Source organism: Procambarus clarkii, chromosome 16, assembly GCF_040958095.1.
Source record: "Procambarus clarkii isolate CNS0578487 chromosome 16, FALCON_Pclarkii_2.0, whole genome shotgun sequence".
In the NCBI taxonomy this organism is placed as follows: Eukaryota; Metazoa; Arthropoda; class Malacostraca; order Decapoda; family Cambaridae; genus Procambarus; species Procambarus clarkii.
The window spans coordinates 28,745,378-28,772,231 of NC_091165.1; the positions used below are offsets into that span (position 1 = coordinate 28,745,378).

Here is a 26,854-nt window from a genome sequence, read left to right on the forward strand (position 1 = left end):
GTGTGTGTGTGTGTGTGTGTGTGCCGGGGAGCAGAGATCGCATGAGAGGTCTGACTCTCGTCTGGTGATGCTGCGGATGACTCCAGTCCCCCCCCCCTCACTCTCTCTCTCTCTCTCCCTCTCTCTCTCTCTCTCTCTCTCTCTCTCTCTCTCTCTCTCTCTCTCTCTCTCTCTCTCTCTCTCTCTCTCTCTCTCTCTCTCTGTCTCACACACACACAATTTTAAATAAATTAGAATTAGGACTTACCTCATCTATAATATCTGAATGCCTTCCAAAAAGGAAACCAAAAATACTCGAAAGCCTTAATTTCTAGCCTGGTTAGGCTAGCAAGGGTTCGTGGGCTAGATCATTGTTCTACCTCCTCATCCTTCCCTTCTGATATCAGAAGGGAAGGATGTTCACCTGTTCACCTGTTCACTGTTAACGGTAGACTTCAATTGCAGCGCCTCGGAAAAGGGGAAAGTGAGGCACGAGAAGGAGGAGGAGGTCAATAATATTGTGGATATTTGGTAAGTTCAGTTTACATTATCAAACAGTTTTTAAAATCACTCACTAGTCACTTTGTTTATCCAATCAACATTGATATGAATGTTTCTTATTTTTTGCGATTTCGTGGCAGGATTAATATATATATATATATATATATATATATATATATATATATATATATATATATATATATATATATTATGCACTCGTTGCCAGTTTATTTACAAATCAATTCAGAGAGCCGGGCATCAAGCGATTAATCACTGGTCCGAAAGTACCGAGCTCTCAAGCGTATATACTCTCCTTTCTCTAGCACTGATCACAGGTTTCTGTGGCCTCCTTCTGTCCTTGGTTGCACCGGTACACACACGCACACACACACACACACACGCAGACACACACACACACACACACACACACACACACACACACCGACAGCTCAGATGGTAGCATAAATCAGAGTAGCAGGAGCTCGGAGGGTCTGAGGAGACGGGGGGTAGAGTAGAGGGGAGGGAGGTGCGTGGTCCACGTGCAGGCTGCTCCAGTCGGGGCCTTCGGGTAGGTCAACTTTATCCCCTGCACTGTCACTGGGGACCTCCCACCACCACCACCACCTGCTGCCCCGGCCTGCACCCCAACCGAACACTCTAACCTTTCTCGTAGACCTTTCTTTTGGCACTTGCTTTCCTTCGGTTGCGAAACGAACTAAAAAAAATCCTCAGTAAATCGTGTGGTACAACGCCACGATCCCTCGCTACAGGGAGCCACACGGCAGGTCTATGCGTCCCGGAGCGCGCGCGCGAACGTCCCCTCACACCGACCCAGCGCGACTGAGAGCTCTTCGAGGGGAAACTTACAAAGAACCCGGCCTCTGGGATGCTCTGCTGCGCATGCGCGGGTCCGGAGCGCCACGTTCAGTTGGTTTTTCCCTTTGATCGATATAGGCATGTCGCCTTTAACGCCGCTGAGGTTATACCCATCGGACGAGAAGGGCACTGGGCATGGTGGTCAAGCTACCCCCTCGGGCATCATAGAGGGAGGGTATGTCAGCATGGTAAGTGATCGTTTTCTGGTTGAGTATCGTATCTCGAAATTCAGTCAAGATAAACTTTCTTGGCTGTTCCTCATCATTGATGTTACTCTTCATCATCAACATCTAGACATCCATCATTATCATGGCTGTCATCATTACTATCATCATCACTATCATCCCCAGAGTTGAAGAAGGAGGAAATGAAGGGGACATGATAACGACATACATGATTATAAAGGAAGCTGTTAGGAAACACAAAAATGTAATGTCGAAAAGAAAACAAATTAACATTTTCAATTCACAGTAAACAGCTACTTAAGGATTAGGCAACTGTTGTGGGTTGCATCCTGGGGATGTCATTCGTTGGCTTAGGTTGACCCACATAAGCCTAATAGGCTTCCTGTCCCTGGCAATAAGGAAACCCATTAAAGTAATCTTCATCAAGTTTAATAATAAATTTGAATTAAACTCGATCCAGGGCCCAAAGAACCAACTTCTCATAATTATATGCAGCACACAAGCATGAATAGTTTTAGTGATCAACAGGACTCCCATATCTATGGTGCGCAAAGAGCACTTTACGGCGAGATGTACATAACCAATAACCAGCTTCACGTGTCGTTAGTTACTGAAACACGTGTCCACGTACCCTGTGGTGGTCATGTTTGTATGTACGTGTTATTAAGTTACTGGAGACCACTTGCTAGATTCCTGATCTCCCAAGTGATTGTTTCTTGGGACCCGCATAATGCGTCGCAACGCATCACTGTAGCGTCAATTATAACAAAATCAGGACGTTCTTGCAAGCTGTCTTGATTTAAAAAAAATATTCCTTGAGTATTAATCGTTTCAACTGACAAAGACGCATTATGACAAATTATGCCAATCTATTATCCATAAAAGACAATGTTTGTCTATCTCTTCGAGGATGGTGGCGAGTCTTGTTAAACTCTGCAGGGTCTTAATCTGGGAATGGTGTGTGTGGGGGTCGAGCCTCACGCCCCGGCCACCCCCTTTTCCATGAAATGACAAATCATGCAAAATTCTAATGTCGCTAAATGCCTGACTACATCCTCACTAAGATCACCGAGATGAGAAATTGGTGAAGATTTGATAAAGATAGTGGTGGTAAATGATTGGGAAGGTCGTGAATAGAAGGGGAAGGTGGTGAAAGGTAGGGAAGATGGAGAAGAGCAGACAGGATGGTGAAGAATAGGGAAGGTGTTGAAGGAGAGAGTAGGTGGTGAAGGAGAGGGGGTAAGATAAGGAAGGTACTTGGTAAAGTGTAAGGAACATCGCAAGGGAGAGGGAAGGTGTGTGGTTTAGATTGTTATAGTGTAAGAGATAATGTGTAGGGAAGGTTACAGTAATGGAGAGAGTGTAAAGTGAAGATGTGGCATCCGTCACCCGAGCAACACCTGGTAACCCCGCTAGTATATATACAGTATATACACTACAAAAAATTTTGTGTGTGTTTGTTTTGTGAGAAGTGTTTTTCATGTGAGGAAAATCTTCGAAACCTCTTTAACGATTGCTTTGAAATTTTGACACAACGTTGCATTCGAATAGGGGCGTGTTTTATATACCTGCTATATACATGCCTCACATGTGACAAGAAAAAACGTGCTTTTTTGAAAAACAGCGCCATCTGTTGTATGTAAGAGCAACACACGTAATCTCCGAAAGTTCTTCACCAATTGCTTTGAAATTTTGACACAACATTCCATTCGAACACGCATAAATTTTTATATGCCTACTACATATATGCCACACAGGTAAAAACATGCTTTTTTTGAAAAACAGCACCATTGTTGCACGTAATAGCAACACACACTCTATACTAAATATGTTACGATTCCATTCCAATGTTTCCAATTGCATTGATAAATTTAATTTTCATAGATTACGATTTATTTTAATTTTGATTTAATTATTTTGTGTGACATTGCATTGGAATTGAGCTGTGTTGTTTACCATACGGTTCATTTTGTAAGTATAAGTATAGATGCCAAACCTGTGACAGGTAAAAACATTCTTTTTTTAAGAAACAATGCCATCTGTTGCACGTAAGAGCAACTCACGCTATCCTGAATATGTTACGATTCCATTTCAATGTTTCTGATTCCATTGACAAATTTAATTTTCATAGATTTTGATTTATTTTCATTTTGATTTAATTATTTTGTGTGACATTGTGTTGGAATTGAGCTTTGTTGTTTACCGTAACGTTCATTTCATGAGTATAGTTAATTTGTTTATTTTTTAACTATTTTTATTTCGTTTTTAACTGTTTTTCTTATATTTCAGTGATGGGAACATCAAATCATTTGATGTTCCCAATTCTCTGATGGGAACATCAGATCATTTTGGAATGCATCGGACGAGGGAGTGGGGAATGGTGCGGAGGACGAGGGTACGGGAGTAGGGGATGGTGGGTAGGACGACGAGACAGGGGAGGGGGGGTCATTGTGGGGAGGACTAAGGGACGGGAAAAAGGGAATGGCAGGAAGGGCGAGGAGGACAGGGGAGTGGGAGATGGTGGGGAGGACGAAGGGGCGGTGGTGTTGGGAATAGTTAGAAGGACGAGGGGGCGGAGGAGTAGGGGATGGTGAGGAGGACAAAGGAACGAGGTAGGGGGAATGGTGGGGAGGAGGAGGGGACAGGGAAGTGCGTTGCGGAGCCACTAAAGGGTGAGATCAGTGACTCTAGTATGCATCTTCTACTTCTTATATATAATTCACTAGAGAAGGAAGTAAAAAAAAATAGTCCCAAAAGTCCATTTTACAGTTATAATTCTGCAGTACTCTTAAGCTGTAGAGATTATATTACATATTGTGTAATAAACAATCATTAGTGATAGTTTACATTACAATGGTATAAATGTCGAGTTTTCATGGAATACTACGTTCATGAGCTGCACTAAATATTGGTCAATGCAAATAGATTTCAGAGTCCCATGAAAGTTGATCAGTGATGGAAAATCTTGACGACCTGGCCATGCTGGTTTTGCACCTTGAAGACTCGGAGGTCAGGAATGGGACGGTCGAAGGGGAAGCCCATAGGACGTTTGTCAGGGTACTTCTGTCCGTGAATACCGCAGTAACTATGGGTGCTGCCATGGTCGTTAACAGTCAGGTCATCTTGGACACCATCATCTCCGCTGGTAATGATAACGTCGAGCCAGAAGTCCATGCCCTGTTCCCTGCCCTTGGGCAGCAGCAGCCTCTGTGGGTGACCACAGCTGCGACTCTCCTTGTGAGGCAGCTCAGCGCCGTTGGCCACAGCCTCGTCAGCGTCGTGGATCAGTTGAGGGAAGGACACGCGGTCAGGGATGGCCACAGACGACTCGGAGGACTTGCGCTTGATTTCGTTGTCTCCCGCATGCACTGCAATATGGTAACATTGGTATTAAAAAGAAATATATACAATTTATTATTATATTAAGTTTATATATACAAATGTACATATTATGTAAGATAGAATGGGCTGTTGCATGAAGAGTAGGGGAAAAAGAGAACTTCATGAAAACACCATTAACATTATAAAATAAGATAAAGTTAAAACGAATTTGGTGCCAGTAAAACTCACCTTCAGTCCAGAAGGTGTCGAGCAAGATAGCTCCCCAGCGGGACTCGTCGATGTCGAGGGTAATGTGGTTCTCATCCTGCTTGGGGCTGATGTAGACGCGAACGGTGACTTTGTCGTCGTGCTCGGCCTGAGCGTGAATGTTGAGGGAGAATGGCTTGTGGTTCAGGCGGGATATGTGGGTTTTGACGGAAACTTCGTTAACGTTCTCTGTTGAGTCAAGAGCATTACTCAGGTCAAACTCAAAGTCTTCGAAGAAAGTAGAGAGTTCACTGACTTCAACACCAGTGATCTTAACATTGCTGTAGAGTAAATCTTCCGCAGTGTAAGGTGGCAAGCTGTCCTTGTGCTCCTTGAAGATATTATCCATGTATTTGTGGAGTCGGAAGAATGCGGGGTCGCGGGTTGCAGTCTCGAAGTGCTCCATGACTCCTGGGGGCATGTTGAACTTGCGTTTGGGGTCAGACTGGGCACCCAAGATGCGGTGAGCTTGGTTATGTAGAGCGCCATAGTAAGCAGCATTGGTGGTATAGGTGGAAGACTCGATGATGTCACCCAAGATATCAATACCATGTTCGTTGTTAATGTCAGTTTTTGTGCCATCGGCGTTGATGATGTACCCGTGAGCAATGGCATCATGGATTCGACTTTCCAGCTCCTTCAAGTCACGAATACGGGCCACACCTACAACATCCTCGAATTCCTTGTTGTCGGGACGAGCAGGGAACTCTCCGCCATATTTGTAAGTTGTGTGGGGAGCAAATCCATCTCTAATTGGGTGGTCCCAGTACAGTTCGTCGACTGCAGGCAGGAAGTTAGAAAGACGCTCAGCGTCGTACCTGGCTGTTAGCTGATGATGAGCCCAGAAGAAGAGCTCTCCCTTGCGGTCGATCTTAGCTCCATCCCACCAGAAGGGGAAGTCCATATGCCAGTGGACGTGGTGAGAGTTGAGGCCAACATCCTCACCGAAGTAGGCCACACGCTGTTCGCGGTTCTTTTTGCTACCTGTAAATTCCATCTTAAAGTTGCCTGGTGTTTGTGTCATCTTAGCAGCATAAGCTTTGTCGATGACCTCAGAGTTTGTGAACAAATGGGGTGTGACCTCATAGAGAGGTGGCAAGACCACATGTGGTGTTAGCTCAGAGTGGGTCACAGCCACATACAGAGCATAAACAAACTCTCCTTCGTTCACGTGCTCACGGAAGTAAGCAGCATTGTTCTTGAAGGCTTCAAAGTCTGCACTGTGCAGCAAGACATCGACAAGCAAGAGGGCTTCCTCACGCTGACGGTCGTTGAAGAGGGAGAACCAGTGATGCTGCTCGAGCAAGCGGTTTTCATCAAGCTCATCCATAAGGTGCTTTATGGCTGCGCCACCATCAGTACTCCTGTCAGTGTGGTCTCTTGGGTTCCATGTTTCTGCTGCCTCTTTTAGGTCTGTGAAACCTGACTGGATGTGGCTGGTGACCTTGTAGAGCAGACGGTTGATGGCCTGCTGCTGGTGGGCCACGTCTGTGTCAGCGGACACAGTGGCCACCAATAGCGCTGCTAGAATCACTGTCCACTGCATGTTGGCTGCCGCTGCTGCTGTGGTAGAGAGCGTTAGTCGCCGTCTCTTATATACCCCACATCTGAGTCCAACTATCAGTTGTCCTATCTATTCTCGCAAGATAAGATGCACTTAGACAGCTCAAACCTCTACCAGTGTCTTTGATTATTGTTTGCGTAACTTCTACAACTGTTGTCAAGAAGTGTATTAATTATTGAGATACAATCATAATTCTTGTCACATCTTTCCTAATCAAGTATAAATGATTGAGAAGGACATTGCTTATATTCCTAATGAGGTGGCGGACGAGGTTTGTGTTCTGTTTTATGTTGTTAGAATTTATCAATATAACAAAGTTTAAATATTTTCATACACTGGATCTATCTTTCTGTTGTAACCATTAGTGTCATTACCAACGTTAAGTCCTTGTTACGGACGAGTTTTTTTTTTTAATTGGACCAGATACTGAAAAAGTTTACAAATTCATTGAATAAAAAAAACCGTTGTCTGTAATATTTTGATGCTATAGCGAGTAGGTCTTATATTGGACATAATCATTTCCTAAAATAAGCTTACCTCAATTAGTGTTTAATTTTTAAATTTTTATCCACATTTTCAGATAAATCAATAATTTAAGTTTTTTTTAACACATACAATTTCTCAGTTTAAAAATAGTTTTAAGAATGTCTGTATAGGCTTCATGGACTTGGACAAGGGAGTCTTCTGAGCACTATATTCAATCATAATTCGAATCACTGCTGAGTATGCAGCTCGAGCAAAAAAGAATCTCGAGCTGAAAGAAAAAAATATTTCAAAGATGTGCAACAGGACTCGTTTCTGAGCTGAGGAAAGAAGGAACGTGCTCGATATGGGAAAATAAGAAGGTAAAATGTGTCACAGAGATGTTAGTAAGAACTTCGTGAATGTTTAGAGTTGTAAAAATGTTGAACAATGTATGTGAGAATAAGTGTTGTAGCTAACTTATAGGAAGCTGAGCGTGAAAGATATTTGGTTTCTATCATACTCCATAATGTTTGTTTCACTATTTAGTTCCGACAATTTATTGAGAATGTTTGTCTGCAATAATTTATGCCATAATACTTGATCTGGTTGACCGTCATTAAAGATTATTGTGCTTTTTACAAACCTCACTGTTAGACATTCCTCTAGCGAGTCAAGCTTCAAGCGGGCTTAGCCTTTAGAGAGTCTAGCCTCTAACGATTCCAGCCTCTAACAGGTTTAGCTTGTAGCGAGTCTAGAGTTAACTAGTCTGACCTCTAGGAAGTCTTGCATCAACAATCTGGCTTCTAGCAAGTCTTCCGTATAGCGAGTCTAACATTTAGCAAGTCTTGTCAGTCTTGACTTGCTCGTTTGGTCGGCGTATGTTGGTCCACTACCGTTTGCGTTCTCATTAAGGTGCTATGAACCTCAGCACCGATAATTACTCCTTTTCTTTCAGTGTAGAAACGTCTACACACTTGATGTAGCGAACGTATTTGGTTTAAGGCACTCTGTAATTACTCCTTGCCACCTCCAACCACTCACACTCAAGATTTCCTTCCAGTTCTCACCCAATAAAATTACGGACAAGCGCTGAACTTAGCTTTCATGCTATGGCCAAATTTTGCCTCATTTGAAGAGGTGAATTTGTACATTATTGAACTTTTCGTAACCACTGTCACTTGTCACCACCGTAATTCAGTTCATTCTTCTCTTGGGAATGTACTAGCGTGATATGAAATATAATTAACATAATGAGTCATTCCTTTAGATTAATAATAATAATAATCATGTATTGTACTGCAGGACAGGCAGCCAGTGTATATGTTCATGTTTGCTAATATCGAGAACCCCCTCTCCCCTATGGTCGAATTACTGACCCTTCCCCAAGATGGAACACCACAACAAGCTAACCTAACTCCTGGGTTCCTATTTACTGCATCAGAGGCATTAGGTAATATGAAACGCTCCCCAACCATTCCTGTCCCGCACGGGATTCGAACTTGAAATTCCTGATCGAGAATAACGAAGGAACCCGAAAGTAACACCGAGAACGAGCTTTGCCGTTCGTCACTGATCAGCTGTCAACTCGTGTCTGAATTGATTTTAAATTGTTGACGTTGAAGGCTTAGTTGAAGCCCAGCCTTCAGTCTCAGAATGCTTTCTCTTTGAAGTTCTAGACATCCCAGTATTTGTGGAGTCCTGTTCTCTTGTCTCAGATGACCAAGACTTCAACGACGTTCTCTCCTCCAAGTCTTACAACCCCTTGGCCATATATAGCTCGATCAGCTGGTCTTAGGGCATTTATTTGGGGAAACTTTGACATGATTCGTTTCCTTCTTATCTTTAAAATTATTTTTGAACGTATTTATCAAAAGAAGTTTTTTTCCAAAATCATTTATAAATGTTTAAACACTGTATTCAGGTTTATATTAAATTGAAGCACTTTATCCGTGCTGTTCAGAGTATTAAACACTATATTTGTAATTTTCAGTGTTTAAAACATACGATTTTTTATCATTATTAAAAACAGATATTTATAATTAAGCATCGGAAACACACACTCACGGAATATACGGGTTCCTTACAGAATCAGATTATGACGTAAAATTTAGATAATGTTGTTAAGTCGTCGAATTATTCATATATGGTTAATGAATATGATCACTGTACTGTAAAAATATATCAATCTTGAGTGGTAAATAGAAAACATTTCTCTTTGACGAAAGTTTACCAGCATAAATTGAACCATATAATAATTTTACCCAATAAAATTATAGTACTTAAAGGAACAATTGGTCAAACGTAGAAAAATATACTTTTGTACCAAAATTGTTCATATTTTATACTATTGGAATACTCTTAATGTTATATTAGAAAGTGGAACAGTAACTTTACAACCTAACCTCTCCTAATCAAGAATAACCAAGCCTAGGCCCAGTGTAAATACATGTTGGCCATCTTAGGCCTTCATTTATTTGCTATACTTTGCTTGGGATAGTTTATATTTGATTGCTGCCACCTTTTGCGGGCCTTCTTAAAAATTAATATCACACAATATGGGAGTTTTTGGGTACAACTCTCCGTTTTTTTACATTCGACCAATAGTTGCAGTAGGTACTATTTTTGTGCGTTTCAGGTTAATTTATTTCATTTATAAGTAATTAGTATTTACTATTATAGCACACTTCACTAAAGCTTATTTTTGTGTCAACGAATTAGAATGTTATGATGTACAGAGCTTGTACTTGCTGTGTAATGAAGGTATAAATATGAAGCTTTAAAATAATTAAACCATCTTTATTGTTGGTTTACAAACATTCGTATAAATGTCAATTCGTTTTCGGGAAATGAGAATCTCTCTATGGCAAATATTTATCATGATGAAATAGATTCCAGGAAGCCAATGAAAGTTGATTAGTGATGGAAAATCTTGACGACCTGGCCATGCTGGTTTTGCACCTTGAAGACTCGGAGGTCAGGAATGGGACGGTCGAAGGGGAAGCCCATAGGACGTTTGTCAGGGTACTTCTGTCCGTGAATACCGCAGTAACTATGGGTGCTGCCATGGTCGTTAACAGTCAAGTCATCTTGGACACCATCATCTCCGCTGGTAATGATAACGTCGAGCCAGAAGTCCATGCCCTGTTCCCTGCCCTTGGGCAGCAGCAGCCTCTGTGGGTGACCACAGCTGCGACTCTCCTTGTGAGGCAGCTCAGCACCGTTGGCCACAGCCTCGTCAGCGTCGTGGATCAGTTGAGGGAAGGACACGCGATCAGGGATGGCCACAGACGACTCGGAGGACTTGCGCTTGATTTCGTTGTCTCCCGCATGCACTGCAATATGGTAACATTGGTATTAAGAAGAAATATATACAATTTATTATTATATTAATTTTATATATACAAATGTACATATTATGTAAGATAGAATGGGTTGTTGCATGAAGAGTAGGGGAAAAAGAGAACTTCATGAAAACACCGTTAACATTATAAAGTAAGATAAAGTTAAAACGAATTTGGTGCCAGTAAAACTCACCTTCAGTCCAGAAGGTGTCGAGCAAGATGGCTCCCCAGCGGGACTCGTCGATGTCGAGGGTAATGTGGTTCTCATCCTGCTTGGGGCTGATGTAGACGCGAACGGTGACTTTGTCGTCGTGCTCGGCCTGGGCGTGAATGTTGAGGGAGAATGGCTTGTGGTTCAGGCGTGATATGTGGGTTTTGACGGAAACTTCGTTAACGTTCTCTGTTGAGTCAAGAGCGTTACTCAGGTCAAACTCAAAGTCTTCAAAGAAAGTAGAGAGTTCACTAACTTCAACACCAGTGATCTTAACATTGCTGTAGAGTAAATCTTCCGCAGTGTAAGGTGGCAAGCTGTCCTTGTGCTCCTTGAAGATATTATCCATGTATTTGTGGAGTCGGAAGAATGCAGGGTCGCGGGTTGCAGTCTCGAAGTGCTCCATGACTCCTGGGGGCATGTTGAACTTGCGTTTGGGGTCAGACTGGGCACCCAAGATGCGGTGAGCTTGGTTATGTAGAGCGCCATAGTAAGCAGCATTGGTGGTATAGGTGGAAGACTCGATGATGTCACCCAAGATATCAATACCATGTTCGTTGTTAATGTCAGTTTTTGTGCCATCGGCGTTGATGATGTACCCGTGAGCAATGGCATCATGGATTCGACTTTCCAGCTCCTTCAAGTCACGAATACGGGCCACGCCTACAACATCCTCGAATTCCTTGTTGTCGGGACGAGCGGGGAACTCTCCGCCATATTTGTAAGTTGTGTGGGGAGCAAATCCATCTCTAATTGGGTGGTCCCAGTACAGTTCGTCGACTGCAGGCAGGAAGTTAGAAAGACGCTCAGCGTCGTACCTGGCTGTTAGCTGATGATGAGCCCAGAAGAAGAGCTCTCCCTTGCGGTCGATCTTAGCTCCATCCCACCAGAAGGGGAAGTCCATATGCCAGTGGACGTGGTGAGAGTTGAGGCCAACATCCTCACCGAAGTAGGCCACACGCTGTTCGCGGTTCTTTTTGCTACCAGTAAATTCCATCTTAAAGTTGCCTGGTGTTTGTGTCATCTTAGCAGCATAAGCTTTGTCGATGACCTCAGAGTTTGTGAACAAATGGGGTGTGACCTCATAGAGAGGTGGCAAGACGACATGAGGTGTTAGCTCAGAGTGGGTCACAGCCACATACAGAGCATAAACAAACTCTCCTTCGTTCACGTGCTCACGGAAGTAAGCAGCATTGTTCTTGAAGGCTTCAAAGTCTGCACTGTGCAGCAAGACATCGACAAGCAAGAGGGCTTCCTCACGCTGACGGTCGTTGAAGAGGGAGAACCAGTGATGCTGCTCGAGCAAGCGGTTTTCATCCAGCTCATCCATAAGGTGCTTTATGGCTGCGCCACCATCAGTACTCCTGTCAGTGTGGTCTCTTGGGTTCCATGTTTCTGCTGCCTCTTTCAGGTCTGTGAAACCTGACTGGATGTGGCTGGTGACCTTGTAGAGCAGACGGTTGATGGCCTGCTGCTGGTGGGCCACGTCTGTGTCAGCAGACACAGTGGCCACCAGGAGCGTTGCTACAAGCACTGTCCACTGCATGTTGGCTGCCGCTGCTGCTGTGGTAGAGAGCGTTAGTCGCCGTCTCTTATATACCCCTCATCTGAGTCCAACTATCAGTTGTCCTATCTATTCTCGCAAGATAAGATGCACTTAGACAGCTCAAACCTCTACCAGTGTCTACCAGTGTCAGTGTAAACTTCTACAACTGTTGTCAAGAAGTGTATTAACTATTGAGATACAATCATAATTCTTGTCACATCTTTCCTAATCAAGTATAAATGATTGAGAAGGACATTGCTTATATTCCTAATGAGGTGGCGGACGAGGTTTGTGTTCTGTTTTATGTTGTTAGAATTTATCAATATAACAAAGTTTAATTATTTTCATACACTGGATCTATCTTTCTGTTGTAACCATTAGTGTCATTACCAACGTTAAGTCCTTGTTACGGACGAGTTTTTTTTTTTAATTGGACCAGATACTGAAAAAGTTTACAAATTCATTGAATAAAAAAAACCGTTGTCTGTAATATTTTGATGCTATAGCGAGTAGGTCTTATATTGGACATAATCATTTCCTAAAATAAGCTTACCTCAATTAGTGTTTAATTTTTAAATTTTTATCCACATTTTCAGATAAATCAATAATTTAAGTTTTTTTTAACACAAACAATTTCTCAGTTTAAAAATAGTTTTAAGAATGTCTGTATAGGTTTCATGGACTTGGACAAGGGAGTCTTCTAAGCACTATATTCAATCATAATTCGAATCACTGCTGAGTATGCAGCTTGAGCAAAAAAGAAGCTCGAGCTGAGAGAAAAAATATTTCAAAGATGTGCAACAGGACTCGTTTCCGAGTTGAGGAAAGAAGGAATATGGGAAAATAAGGTAAAATGTGTCACAGAGATGTTAGTAAGAACTTCGTGAATGTTAAGAGTTGTAAAAATGTTGAACAATGTATGTGAGAATAAGTGTTGTAGCTAACTTATAGGAAGCTGAGCGTGAAAGATATTTGGTTTGTGTCACACTCCATAATGTTTGTTTCACTATTTAGTTCCGACAACTTATTGGGAATGTTTGTCTGCAATAATTTATGCCATAATACTTGATCTGGTTGACCGTCATTAAAGATTATTGTGCTTTTTACAAACCCCACTGTTAGACATTCCTCTAGCGAGTCTAGCTTCAAGCGAGCTTAGCCTTTAGAAAGTCTAGCCTCTAGCGATTCCAGCCTCTTACAGGTTTAGCTTGTAGCGAGTCTAGAGTTAACTAGTCTGACCTCTAGGAAGTCTTGCGTCAACAATCTGGCTTCTAGCAAGTCTAGCTTCTAGCTAGTCTTCCGTCTAGCGAGTCTAACATTTAGCAAGTCTTGTCAGTCTTGACTTGCTCGTTTGGTCGGCGTTTGTTGGTCCACTACCATTTGCGTTCTCATTAAGGTGCTGTGAACCTCAGCACCGATAATTACTCCTTTTCTTTCAGTGTAGAAACGTCTACACACTTGGTGTAAGGCACTCTGTAATTACTCCTTGCCACCTCCAACCACTTACACTCAAGATTTCCTCCCAGTTCTCACCCAATAAAATTACGGACAAGCGCTGAACTTAGCTTCCATGTCATGGCCAAATTTCTTCTCATTTGAAGAGGTGAATTTGTACAGTATTGAACTTTTCCTAACCACTGTCACTTGTCACCACCGTAATTCAGTTCATTCTTCTCTTGGGAGTTTACTAACATGATATGAAATGTAATTAACATAATGAGTCATTCCTTTAGATTAATAATAATAATAATTTATTGTACTCCAGGACAGGCAGCCAGTGTATATGTACTTGTTAGGCTAATATCGAGATCCCCCTCTCCCCTGTGGTCGAATTACTGACCCTTCCCCCAGGATGTAACACCTCAACAATCTAACTTTACTCCTGGGTATCTATTTACTGCTTCAGAGGCATTAGGTAATAGGAATCTCTCCCAAACTGTTTCTGTCCCGCCCGGGATTCGAACTTGGAATTCCCGATTGTGAACACGAAGGAGCCCGAAAGTAACACCGAGAACGGGCTTTGCCCTTCCTCACTGACCAGCTGTCAACTCGTGTCTGAGTTGATTTTAAATTGTTGACGTTGAAGGCTTAGTTGAAGCCCAGCCTTCAGTCTCAGAATGCTTCCCCTTTGAATTTCTAGACATCCCAGTATTTGTGGAGTCCTGTTCTCTTGTCTCAGATGACCAAGACTTCAACGACGTTCTCTCCTCCAAGTCTTACAACTCCTTGACCATCTGTAGCTCGTTAGCTGGTCTTAGGGCATTTATTTGGGGATACTTTGACATGATTAATTTCTTACATATCTTTAAATATATTTTTACTTATATATTAAAATCAGTTTATTTTCCAAAATCGTTTAAAAATGTTTAAGCACTGTATTCTGGTTTATATTAAATCGAAACACTTTATTCGTGTTGTTCAGTGTATTAAACACTATGTTCGTAATTTTCAGTGTTTAAAACATCTTCCTTTTTTATCATTATTTAACACAGATATTTATAATTAAGCATCGGAAACACACACGAAGGTTACAGGTTCCTTACAGAATCCAATTATGACGTACCATTTATCTAATGTAGTTAAATCGTTCGAATTATTCATATATGGTTAATGAATATGATCCCTGTAGTGTAAAAATATATCAATCTTGAGTGGCAAACGGATAACATTTCTCTCTGACGAATGTTTACCAGCATAAATTGAACCATATAATAAACCTTCCTTCCAAAATTATAGAACTTAAAGGAACTATTGGTCAAATGTCGAAAAATAAACTTTTGTACCAAAATTGTTCATATTTTATACTATTGGAATACTCTTAATGTTATATTAGAAAGTGGAAGAGTAACTTTACAACCTAACCTCTCCTAATCAAGAATAACCAAGCCTAGGCCCAGTGTAAATACATGTTGGCCATCTTAGGCCTTCATTTATTTGCTATACTTTGCTTGGAATAGTTTATATTTGATTGCTGCCACCTTTTGCGGGCCTTCTTAAAAATTAATAGCACTCAATATAGGAGTTTTTGGGTGCATCTCTCCGTTTTTTTACATTCGACCAATAGTTGCAGTAAGTACTATTTTTGTGCGTTTCAGGTTAATTTATTTGATTTCTAAGTAATTAGTATTTACTACTATACCACACTTCACTAAAGCATATTTATGTGTCAACGAATTAAGATGTTATGATGTACAGAGCTTGTACTTGCTGTGTAATGAAGGTATAAATATGAAGCTTTAAAATAATTAAACCATCTTTATTGTTGGTTTACAAACATTGGTATAAATGTCAAGTCGTTTTTCGGGAAATGAGAATTTCTCTATGGCAAATATTTATCATGATGAAATAGATTCCAGGAAGCCAATGAAAGTTGATTAGTGATGGAAAATCTTGACGACCTGGCCATGCTGGTTTTGCACCTTGAAGACTCGGAGGTCAGGAATGGGACGGTCGAAGGGGAAGCCCATAGGACGTTTGTCAGGGTACTTCTGTCCGTGAATACCGCAGTAACTATGGGTGCTGCCATGGTCGTTAACAGTCAGGTCATCTTGGACACCATCATCTCCGCTGGTAATGATAACGTCGAGCCAGAAGTCCATGCCCTGTTCCCTGCCCTTGGGCAGCAGCAGCCTCTGTGGGTGACCACAGCTGCGACTCTCCTTGTGAGGCAGCTCAGCGCCGTTGGCCACAGCCTCGTCAGCGTCGTGGATCAGTTGAGGGAAGGACACGCGGTCAGGGATGGCCACAGACGACTCGGAGGACTTGCGCTTGATTTCGTTGTCTCCCGCATGCACTGCAATATGGTAACATTGGTATTAAGAAGAAATATATACAATTTATTATTATATTAATTTTATATATACAAATGTACATATTATGTAAGATAGAATGGGTTGTTGCATGAAGAGTAGAGGAAAAAGAGAACTTCATGAAAACACCGTTAACATTATAAAATAAGATAAAGTTAAAACGAATTTAGTGCCAGTAAAACTCACCTTCAGTCCAGAAGGTGTCGAGCAAGATGGCTCCCCAGCGGGACTCATCGATGTCGAGGGTAATGTGGTTCTCATCCTGCTTGGGGCTGATGTAGACGCGAACGGTGACTTTGTCGTCGTGCTCGGCCTGGGCGTGAATATTGAGGGAGAATGGCTTGTGGTTCAGGCGGGATATGTGGGTTTTGACGGAAACTTCGTTAACGTTCTCTGTTGAGTCAAGAGCATTACTCAGGTCAAACTCAAAGTCTTCGAAGAAAGTAGAGAGTTCACTGACTTCAACACCAGTGATCTTAACATTGCTGTAGAGTAAATCTTCCGCAGTGTAAGGTGGCAAGCTGTCCTTGTGCTCCTTGAAGATATTATCCATGTATTTGTGGAGTCGGAAGAATGCGGGGTCGCGGGTTGCAGTCTCGAAGTGTTCCATGACTCCTGGGGGCATGTTGAACTTGCGTTTGGGGTCAGACTGGGCACCCAAGATGCGATGAGCTTGGTTATGTAGAGCGCCATAGTAAGCAGCATTGGTGGTATAGGTGGAAGACTCGATGATGTCACCCAAGATATCAATACCATGTTCGTTGTTAATGTCAGTTTTTGTGCCATCGGCGTTGATGATGTACCCGTGAGAAATGGCATCACGGATTCGACTTTCCAGCTCCTTCAAGTCACGAATACGAGCTACGCCTACAACATCCTCGAATTCCTTGTTGTCAGGACGAGCGGGGAACTCTCCGCCATATTTGTAAGTTGTGTGGGGAGCAAATCCATCTCTAATTGGGTGGTCCCAGTAAAGTTCGTCGACTGTAGGCAGGAAATTAGAAAGACGCTCAGCGTCGTACCTGGCTGTTAGCTGATGATGAGCCCAGAAGAAGAGCTCTCCCTTGCGGTCGATCTTAGCTCCATCCCACCAGAAGGGGAAGTCCATATGCCAGTGGACGTGGTGAGAGTTGAGGCCAACATCCTCACCGAAGTAGGCCACACGCTGTTCGCGGTTCTTTTTGCTACCAGTAAATTCCATCTTAAAGTTGCCTGGTGTTTGTGTCATCTTAGCAGTATAAGCTTTGTCGATGACCTCAGAGTTTGTGAACAAATGGGGCGTGACCTCGTAGAGAGGTGGCAAGACCACATGAGGTGTTAGCTCAGAGTGGGTCACAGCCACATACAGAGCATAAACAAACTCTCCTTCGTTCACGTGCTCACGGAAGTAAGCAGCATTGTTCTTGAAGGCTTCAAAGTCTGCACTGTGCAGCAAAACATCGACAAGCAAGAGGGCTTCCTCACGCTGACGGTCGTTGAAGAGGGAGAACCAGTGATGCTGCTCGAGCAAGCGGTTTTCATCCAGCTCATCCGTAAGGTGCTTTATGGCTGCGCCACCATCAGTACTCCTGTCAGTGTGGTCTCTTGGGTTCCATGTTTCTGCTGCCTCTTTCAGGTCTGTGAAACCTGACTGGATGTGGCTGGTGACCTTGTAGAGCAGACGGTTGATGGCCTGCTGCTGGTGGGCCACGTCTGTGTCAGCGGACACAATGGCCACCAGGAGCGCTGCTACAAGCACTGTCCACTGCATGTTGGCTGCCGCTGCTGCTGTGGTAGAGAGCGTTAGTCGCCGTCTCTTATATACCCCACATCTGAGTCCAACTATCAGTTGTCCTATCTATTCTCGCAAGATAAGATGCACTTAGACAACTCAAACCTCTTCCAGTGTCCTTGATTATTGTTTGTGTAACTTCTAGAACTGTAGTCAAGTAGTGTATTAATTATTGAGATACAATCATAATTCGTGTCACATCTTTCTTAATTAAGTATAAATGATTGAGAAGGACATTGCTTATATTCCTAATGAGGTGGCGGACGAGGTCTGTGTTCTGTTTTCTGTTGTTAGAATTTATCAATATAACAAAGTTTAATTATTTTCATACACTGGATCTATCTTTCTGTTGTAACCATTAGTGTCATTACCAACGTTAAGTCCTTGTTACGGACGAGTTTTTTTTTTAATTGGGCCAGATACTGAAAAAGTTTACAAATTCATTGAATAAAAAAACAGTTTTCTGTAATATTTTGATGCTATAGCGAGTAGGTCTTATATTGGACATAATCATTTCCTAAAATAAGCTTACCTTAATTAGTGTTTAATTTTTAAATTATTTATCCACATTTTCAGATAAATCAATAATTAAATTTTTTTTAACACATACATTTTCTCAGTTTAAAAATAGTTTTAAGAACGTCTGTGTAATCTTCATGGACTTGGACAAGGAAGTCTTCTGAGTACTATATTCAGTCATAATTATAATCACTGCTGAGTATGCAGCTCGAGCTAAATAGAAGACGCTCGAGCTGAAAGAAAAAATATTTCAAAGATATGCAACAAGACTCGTTCCGGAACTGAGGAAAGAAGGAACATGCTCGATTTGTGGCAAAAAGAGGGTAAAATGTGTCACAGAGATGTTAGTTAGAACTTCGAGAATGTTAAGAGTTAAAAGTGGAACAATATATGTTAAGAAGTGGTTGTAGCTAACTTATAGTAAGCTGAGCGTGAAAGATATTTGGTTTGTATCACACTCCATAATGTTTCTTTCACTATTTAGTTCCGACAACTTATTGAGAATGTTTGTCTAGAATAATTTATGCCATAACACTTGAACTGGTTGACCGTCATTAAAGATTATTGTGCTTTTTACAAACCCCACTGTTAGACATTCCTCTAGCGAGTCTAGCTTCAAGCGGGCTTAGCCTTTAGAGAGTCTAGCCTCTAGCGATTCCAGCCTCTAACAGGTTTAGCTTGTAGCGAGTCTAGAGTTAATTAGTCTGACCTCTAGGAGGTCTAGCGTCAACAATCTGGCTTCTAGCAAGTCTAGCTTCTAGCTAGTCTTCCGTCTAGCGAGTCTAACATTTAGCAAGTCTTGTCAGTCTTGACTTGCTCGTTTGGTCGGCGTTTGTTGGTCCACTACCATTTGCGTTCTCATTAAGGTGCTGTGAACCTCAGCACCGATAATTACTCCTTTTCTTTCAGTGTAGAAACGTCTACACACTTGATGTAGCGAACGTCTTTGGTGTAAGGCATTCTGTAATTACTCCTTGCCACCTCCAACCACTCACACTCAAGATTTCCTCCCAGTTCTCACCCAATAAAATTACGGACAAGCGCTGAACGTAGCTTCCATGTCATGGTTAAGTTTCGCCTCATTGTGAGAGTTAAATTCGTACATCATTTAACTTTTCCTAACCACTGTCACTTGTCACCACCATAATTTAGTTCATTCTTATCTTGGGAGTTTACTAGCATGATATGAAATATAATTAACATAATGAGTCATTCCTTTAGATTAATAATAATAATAATTTATTGTACTCCAGGTCAGGCAGCCAGTGTATATGTACTTGTTAGGCTAATATCGAGATCCCCCTCTCCCCTGTGGTCGAATTACTGACTCTTCTCCAGGATGGAACACCACAACAATCTAACTTTACTCCTTGGTATCTATTTACTGCTTCAGAGGCATTAGGTAATAGGAAACTCTCCCAAACTGTTTCTGTCCCGCCCGGGATTCGAACTTGGAATTCTAAATTGTGAACACGAAGGAACCCGAAAGTAACACCGAGAACGGGCTTTGCCGTTCCTCACTGACCAGCTATCAACTCGTGTCTGAGTTGACTTTAAATTGTTGACGTTGAAGGCTTAGTTGAAGCCCAGCCTTCAGTCTCAGAATGCTTCCCCTTTGAAGTTCTAGACATCCCAGTATTTATGGAGTCCTGTTCTCTTGTCTCAGATGACCAAGACTTCAACGACGTTCTCTCCTCTAAGTCTTACAACTCCTTGACCATCATCGTTCAGCTGGTCTTAGGGCATTTATTTGGGGATACTTTGACTTGATTAATTTCTTACATATCTTTAACTATATTTTTACTCATATATTAAAATCAGTTTATTTTTTAAAATCGTTTAAAAATGTTTAAGCACTGTATTCAGGTTTATATTAAATTGCAACACTTTATTCATGTTGTTCAGTGTATTAAACACTATGTTCGTAATTTTCAGTGTTTAAAACACCTTACTTTTTTTATCAATATTAAACACAGATATTTACAATTAAGCATCGAAAACACACAGTCACGAACATACAGGTTCCTTACAGAATCCGATTATGACGTACTATTTATCTAATGTATTTAAATCGTTCGAATTATTCATATATGGTTAATGAATATGATCCCTGTACTGTAAAAATATATCAATCTTGAGAAGCAAATGGATAACATTTCTCTTTGACGAAAGTTTACCAGCATAAATTGGACCATATAATAAACCTTCCCTCCAAAACTTAAAGGAACTATTGGTCAAATGTCCAAAAATAAACTTTTGTACCAAAATTGTTCATATTTTATACTATTGGAATACTCTTAATGTTACACTAGAAAGTGGAACAGTAACTTTACAACCTAACCTCTCCTAATCAAGAATAACCAATCTTAGGCCCAGTGTAAATACAAGTTGACCATCTTAGGCCTTTATTTATTTGCTATACTTTGCTTGGGATAGTTTATATTTGATTGCTGCATTGCGGGCCTTCTTAAAAATTAATAGCACACAATATGGGAGTTTTTGGGTACAACTCTCCGTTTTTTTACATTCGACCAATAGTTGCAGTAAGTACTATTTTTGTGCGTTTCAGGTTAATTTATTTGATTTCTAAGTAATTAGTATTTACTATTATAGCACACTTCACTAAAGCTTATTTATGTGTCAACGAATTAGGATGTTATGATGTGCAGAGCTTGTCCTGTGTAATGAAGGTATAAATATGAAGCTTTAAAATAATTAAACCATCTTTATTGTTGGTTTACAAACATTGGTATAACGTAAACATTTTAAGCATTTTAAACGTTTTTAAACATTTAGTATAAATGTCAATGAGTTTTCGGAAAATGAGAATCTCTCTATGGCAAATATATATCATGATGAAATAGATTCCAGGAAGCCAATGAAAGTTGATTAGTGATGGAAAATCTTGACGACCTGTCCATGCTGGTTTTGCACCTTGAAGACTCGGAGGTCAGGAATGGGACGGTCGAAGGGGAAGCCCATAGGACGTTTGTCCGGGTACTTCTGTCCGTGAATACCGCAGTAACTATGGGTGCTGCCATGGTCGTTAACAGTCAGGTCATCTTGGACACCATCATCTCCGCTGGTAATGATAACGTCGAGCCAGAAGTCCATGCCCTGTTCCCTGCCCTTGGGCAGCAGCAGCCTCTGTGGGTGACCACAGCTGCGACTCTCCTTGTGAGGCAGCTCAGCACCGTTGGCCACAGCCTCGTCAGCGTCGTGGATCAGTTGAGGGAAGGACACGCGGTCAGGGATGGCCACAGACGACTCGGAGGACTTGCGCTTGATTTCGTTGTCTCCTGCATGCACTGCAATATGGTAACATTGGTATTAAGAAGAAATATATACAATTTATTATTCTATTAAGTTTATGTATACAAATGTACATATTATGTAAGATAGAATGGGTTATTGCATGAAGAGTAAGGGAAAAAGAGAACTTCATGAAAACACCGTTAACATTATAAAATAAGCTAAAGTTAAAATGAATTTGGTGTCAGTAAAACTCACCTTCAGTCCAGAAGGTGTCGAGCAAAATGGCTCCCCAGCGGGACTCGTCGATGTCGAGGGTAATGTGGTTCTCATCCTGCTTGGGGCTGATGTAGACGCGAACGGTGACTTTGTCGTCGTGCTCGGCCTGGGCGTGAATGTTGAGGGAGAATGGCTTGTGGTTCAGGCGGGATATGTGGGTTTTGACGGAAACTTCGTTAACGTTCTCTGTTGAGTCAAGAGCGTTACTCAGGTCAAACTGAAAGTCTTCGAAGAAAGTAGAGAGTTCACTGACTTCAACACCAGTGATCTTAACATTGCTGTAGAGTAAATCTTCCGTAGTGTAGGGTGGCAAGCTGTCCTTGTGCTCCTTGAAGATATTATCCATGTATTTGTGGAGTCGGAAGAATGCGGGGTCGCGGGTCGCAGTCTCGAAGTGTTCCATGACTCCTGGGGGCATGTTGAACTTGCGTTTGGGGTCAGACTGGGCACCCAAGACGCGATGAGCTTGGTTATGTAGAGCGCCATAGTAAGCAGCATTGGTGCTATAGGTGGAAGACTCGATGATGTCACCCAAGATATCAATACCATGTTCGTTGTTAATGTCAGTTTTTGTGCCATCGGCGTTGATGATGTACCCGTGAGCAATGGCATCATGGATTCGACTTTCCAGCTCCTTCAAGTCACGAATACGAGCCACGCCTACAACATCCTCGAATTCCTTGTTGTCAGGACGAGCGGGGAACTCTCCGCCATATTTGTAAGTTGTGTGGGGGGCAAATCCATCTCTAATTGGGTGGTCCCAGTACAGTTCGTCGACTGCAGGCAGGAAGTTAGAAAGACGCTCAGCGTCGTACCTGGCTGTTAGCTGATGATGAGCCCAGAAGAAGAGCTCTCCCTTGCGGTCGATCTTAGCTCCATCCCACCAGAAGGGGAAGTCCATATGCCAGTGGACGTGGTGAGAGTTGAGGCCAACATCCTCACCGAAGTAGGCCACACGCTGTTCGCGGTTCTTTTTGCTACCAGTAAATTCCATCTTAAAGTTGCCTGGTGTTTGTGTCATCTTAGCAGCATAAGCTTTGTCGATGACCTCAGAGTTTGTGAACAAATGGGGTGTGACCTCATAGAGAGGTGGCAAGACCACATGAGGTGTTAGCTCAGAGTGGGTCACAGCCACATACAGAGCATAAACAAACTCTCCTTCATTCATGTGCTCACGGAAGTAAGCAGCATTATTCTTGAAGGCTTCAAACTCTGTGCAGTGCAACAAGACATCGACAAGCAATAGGGCTTCCTCACGCTGACGGTCGTTGAAGAGGGAGAACCAGTGATGCTGCTCGAGCAAGCGGTTTTCCTCCAGCTCATCCATAAGGTGCGTTATGGCTGCGCCACCATCACTGCACTTTTCAGTGTGGTCTCTTGGGTTCCATGTTTCTGCTGCCTCTTTCAGGTCTGTGAAACCTGACTGGATGTGGCTGGTGACCTTGTAGAGCAGACGGTTGATGGCCTGCTGCTGGTGGGCCACGTCTGTGTCAGCGGACACAGTGGCCACCAGGAGCGCTGCTACAAGCACTGTCCACTGCATGTTGGCTGCCGCTGCTGCTGTGGTAGAGAGCGTTAGTCGCCGTCTCTTATATACCCCACAGCTGAATCCAACTAGTGGTAGTCGTACATCTTATTCTAAGATAAGACGCTCGTAGGTAATTCAAACAGTTATCAGTGACTCTGATCAGTAAGTGTTTGCCAAGTGCCTTCGACTGTTGCCGTGTGATCTACTAAATAATGCATATAACAAACTTAGTAACTGTATAATTTATTTTTTCAAACTTTAAATGTGTATGGATTTAATTTCTGATGTTTTTACGAAGGGAGTTAAACTCATTAAGATCGAGGGGCATCTTTTCGTCTTATTGTCAGGTTTTGCCACCAGTTGGTGTTACAAAAGTGATTCATGAATACGCTCGAATAATTCTATTTTTTTGGATATAACAAGATCATTGAGTGATATGAATCTTTTTATTTCTCTATTATTTTATGTGCCAGAGCTGCTTTTCAGTTGGAAATAATCAACTGTGTGAGTTTTTTGTCCTCTTGTTTTTAAGCTGATCTGTCAAAATATGTAAAAGGGGATTTGAGTCACATGAAAATACGGTCTGTTTTCAGTGAGACATCCAATTATACGTTAAGTTGTGTATGTTATTACAATATACATTACAATCTTACATACATCATTAGAAACTTACATTACATTACTCTTTGAGGGATTCATTTCAAACAAAAATATTCACATTTTATAAAAAACAAAAATAATAAGTACAATGATTATTTAATGGTAATGTCTTCTAGACATAATAACATAGGATATAACCCACACTTATGTATTTGTGCATTTTATGTACAGAAAAAACGACACATGCAAACTCATATATTCCGTGTAGGTTAGGTTCGGTTAGGATAGGTTGGGTTAGGATAAGTTGTGTTAGGTCAGGTTGGGTAAAGTTACGTTAGGTAAGATTAGGTTATGCATTTTAAGAGTAAGTTAAGTTAGAGTGGTTAAGGGTGTTATGTTAGCCTGGATACAGTTAGGTTAAATTGGGTTAAGTTAGGTAGGGTTAAATTTGATTGGGTTAGGTTAGGTTTGATTGGGTTAGGTTAGGGTTAATTTTGTTTATTTGGGTTAGGGTTGATTTTGTTAGTTTAGGTTGTACATGTGTTAAATTCTTAGGTTAGCTCATGTGTACCATCTGTCTTGCATCCTATTTTTCTCCCTTTGAACCTAAGAGACGAATCTTACTTCCACTTGATGCATCAACCATACAAACTAGTTGAGATCTCTAAGCTTTGTTTTCAAAGCATATATACACCGAAAGGTATACAACGCTTCTTGATGTATATACCTTGAGAGTTTTGCTTTAGTTCTGGACAATGTTCGGGACTAAAGAATACTAAAGAGTAAGTTGCTGGTTGGTCTGCAACTTACTTTTGTGGCTTTAATAACCCTCGAGAGGTTGATAGGTCTTAAGACCAATACCAAACCAGTTTTCAACTCAGTGTTAAGTCTTACCCTTTAAAGCTCAAGAGTGTCTTTTCAAAAGTGTTCAAAGGGAAGAACACCAAAGAAAATAGGCACAGATTGAAATTAGACTCAAATAAGACAGAGATGAGAAAATATTGAAGCTGTACGATGGGGAACATCCCAAACTGAGTGTGGGCGGGTAACACCGACGGGTTCAGAGATCGATTCAAGAGATTCACAATCATCCCTACCGACACCTTGGATTGTGGCAGTAGCCGGGGCTTACCAATCTGGAAGTAAATCTGGTGGGACTCGTATAGGAGATGCTTTTTAAGCCCAAGCTCCAGTTAGTGGTTCAGGAATGTGAGTTCTGATCCATCACATGGCCTCAATATTTCCTCATACGTACATCCCTTTTATTCTAATTTCAATGTGTCAGAGATGTCAGAAAGTTTACGTTACAAGGAAGGGTTTGAAATGAGTGAAATTGGTTGAAGCTGACTCATGTTGTGATGAGTTGGAAACGCATGTTACGATGAGTTTGGGACTTGTGTCACGATGAGCTGGGACTAATGTTACGATAAGTTGGGGATTCATGTTACGATACGTTGGGAACTCACATTGCGATACGTTAAGGTGTTCCGCGGTAATTCTGTACCATTCAGCCCAATATCTCGTCTCAGTGATCCCCGACACCGGCAAGCTGCGATCGCCGCTCATAACACTCGCTTGCAAACGTCTAAACACATCTTTATGTACCCAAAGTCTAGCGAATTCTTGACGAACACACACTGTCGAGGCAGAAATAAATGGGTAAGGTCTCTTTCACCTGATGCCGCTGTTCACCTAGCAATGAATAGGTATCTGGTAATTAAACAGCTTCTACGGGCTGCATCCTGGGGGTGTATGTGTGTGTGTGTATGTGAGGCAATTAAATATACGTCGTAGATATGATAGAGCAAAAATAGGTCGGGAGTTAGTACATTAGAGAAACGACGGTTAGAAAGGCTGGGTCCAAGAGCTAACAGCTCGATTATGCAGGCACAAATAGTAGATACACACACAAACATATGGAAGGTTGGCTAACATAGAACTGTCTATAAGAATCTATACAAAGAATCTTTCAGAATCTTGTACATCGTTTATGTCAGACGAACTGTGGTATATGTGGCACCAGCATGGAGTCCTTATTTCGTTAAACACAAAATTAATCTGTTCCAGATCTGAGAGAGGTATGAGCTATGAGGAAAGACTATAGGTGTTAAATCTCACGCCACTGGAGGGGAGAATAAATAGGGGAAGACATGACTACCACATACAAAATAGTCAGGGGAATAGACAGAGCAGACTATATAACATGGGATAGTACACGAATAACGAAACACAGATGGAAAGTAAGTACCCAAATGAGCCACAGAGACATCAACAATAATTTGGTTCATTATTGTCAGAGTAGTGAACAATTGGAATGCTTTAAGAAGTGAAGAGGTTGAGACACACTCATTGCACAGCAAAAATGTAGGTATAAGAAATCAGCATTACGGTGGTTTCAACCTGGAAGGCTGTCACCTCGACCTGGAAGACTGTCACCTCGACCTGGAAGGCTGTCACCTCGACCTGGAAGGCTGTCACCTCGACCTGGAAGGCTGTCACCTCGACCTGGAAGGCTGTCACCTCGACCTGGAAGACTGTCACCTCGACCTGGAAGGCTGTCACCTCGACCTGGAAGACTGTCACCTCGACCTGGAAGGCTGTCACCTCGACCTGGAAGACTGTCACCTCGACCTGGAAGACTGTCACCTCGACCTGGAAGACTGTCACCTCGACCTGGAAGGCTGTAACCTCGACCTGGAAGGCTGTCACCACGACCTGGAAGGTTGTCACCTCGACCTGGAAGACTGTCACCTCGACCTGGAAGGCTGTCACCTCGACCTGGAAGACTGTCACCTCGACCTGGAAGACTGTCACCTCGACCTGGAAGACTGTCACCTCGA

General features: G+C 42.0%; 4 protein-coding genes across 4 annotated transcripts; all 4 read right to left on the reverse strand.

Annotated features, from left to right (window-relative positions):
- Positions 1 to 4,298: 4,298 nt before the first annotated feature.
- Positions 4,299 to 6,703, reverse strand: LOC123760021 (hemocyanin A chain-like). Its single transcript, XM_045745382.2, has 2 exons — positions 5,112 to 6,703; positions 4,299 to 4,909 (listed from the first exon to the last, which is right to left on the reverse strand). Exons 1-2 carry the CDS (start codon positions 6,673 to 6,675, stop codon positions 4,491 to 4,493), a joined length of 1,983 nt encoding a protein of 660 aa, XP_045601338.1. The 5' UTR covers positions 6,676 to 6,703; the 3' UTR covers positions 4,299 to 4,490.
- Positions 6,704 to 9,939: 3,236 nt separating this feature from the next.
- On the reverse strand, positions 9,940 to 12,289 carry LOC123760023 (hemocyanin A chain). The gene is made up of 2 exons (XM_045745383.2): positions 10,693 to 12,289; positions 9,940 to 10,490 (listed from the first exon to the last, which is right to left on the reverse strand). Exons 1-2 carry the CDS (start codon positions 12,254 to 12,256, stop codon positions 10,072 to 10,074), a joined length of 1,983 nt encoding a protein of 660 aa, XP_045601339.1. The 5' UTR covers positions 12,257 to 12,289; the 3' UTR covers positions 9,940 to 10,071.
- A 3,208-nt stretch (positions 12,290 to 15,497) lies between these two features.
- On the reverse strand, positions 15,498 to 17,847 carry LOC123760024 (hemocyanin A chain-like). The gene is made up of 2 exons (XM_045745384.2): positions 16,252 to 17,847; positions 15,498 to 16,049 (listed from the first exon to the last, which is right to left on the reverse strand). Exons 1-2 carry the CDS (start codon positions 17,813 to 17,815, stop codon positions 15,631 to 15,633), a joined length of 1,983 nt encoding a protein of 660 aa, XP_045601340.1. The 5' UTR covers positions 17,816 to 17,847; the 3' UTR covers positions 15,498 to 15,630.
- Positions 17,848 to 21,066: 3,219 nt separating this feature from the next.
- On the reverse strand, positions 21,067 to 23,463 carry LOC123760025 (hemocyanin A chain-like). Its single transcript, XM_045745385.2, has 2 exons — positions 21,866 to 23,463; positions 21,067 to 21,663 (listed from the first exon to the last, which is right to left on the reverse strand). Exons 1-2 carry the CDS (start codon positions 23,427 to 23,429, stop codon positions 21,245 to 21,247), a joined length of 1,983 nt encoding a protein of 660 aa, XP_045601341.1. The 5' UTR covers positions 23,430 to 23,463; the 3' UTR covers positions 21,067 to 21,244.
- Between the last annotated feature and the right edge of the window lie 3,391 nt (positions 23,464 to 26,854).

Coding starts and splice junctions, on each gene's coding strand:
- LOC123760023 (XM_045745383.2), bottom strand. CDS start 12,256: ATGCAGTGGACAGTGCTTGTAGCAACGCTCCTGGTGGCCACTGTGTCT. Junction 10,491..10,692: donor CGACACCTTCTGGACTGAAG/GTGAGTTTTACT, acceptor ACCATATTGCAG/TGCATGCGGGAGACAACGAA.
- LOC123760025 (XM_045745385.2), bottom strand. CDS start 23,429: ATGCAGTGGACAGTGCTTGTAGCAGCGCTCCTGGTGGCCACTGTGTCC. Junction 21,664..21,865: donor CGACACCTTCTGGACTGAAG/GTGAGTTTTACT, acceptor ACCATATTGCAG/TGCATGCAGGAGACAACGAA.
- LOC123760024 (XM_045745384.2), bottom strand. CDS start 17,815: ATGCAGTGGACAGTGCTTGTAGCAGCGCTCCTGGTGGCCATTGTGTCC. Junction 16,050..16,251: donor CGACACCTTCTGGACTGAAG/GTGAGTTTTACT, acceptor ACCATATTGCAG/TGCATGCGGGAGACAACGAA.
- LOC123760021 (XM_045745382.2), bottom strand. CDS start 6,675: ATGCAGTGGACAGTGATTCTAGCAGCGCTATTGGTGGCCACTGTGTCC. Junction 4,910..5,111: donor CGACACCTTCTGGACTGAAG/GTGAGTTTTACT, acceptor ACCATATTGCAG/TGCATGCGGGAGACAACGAA.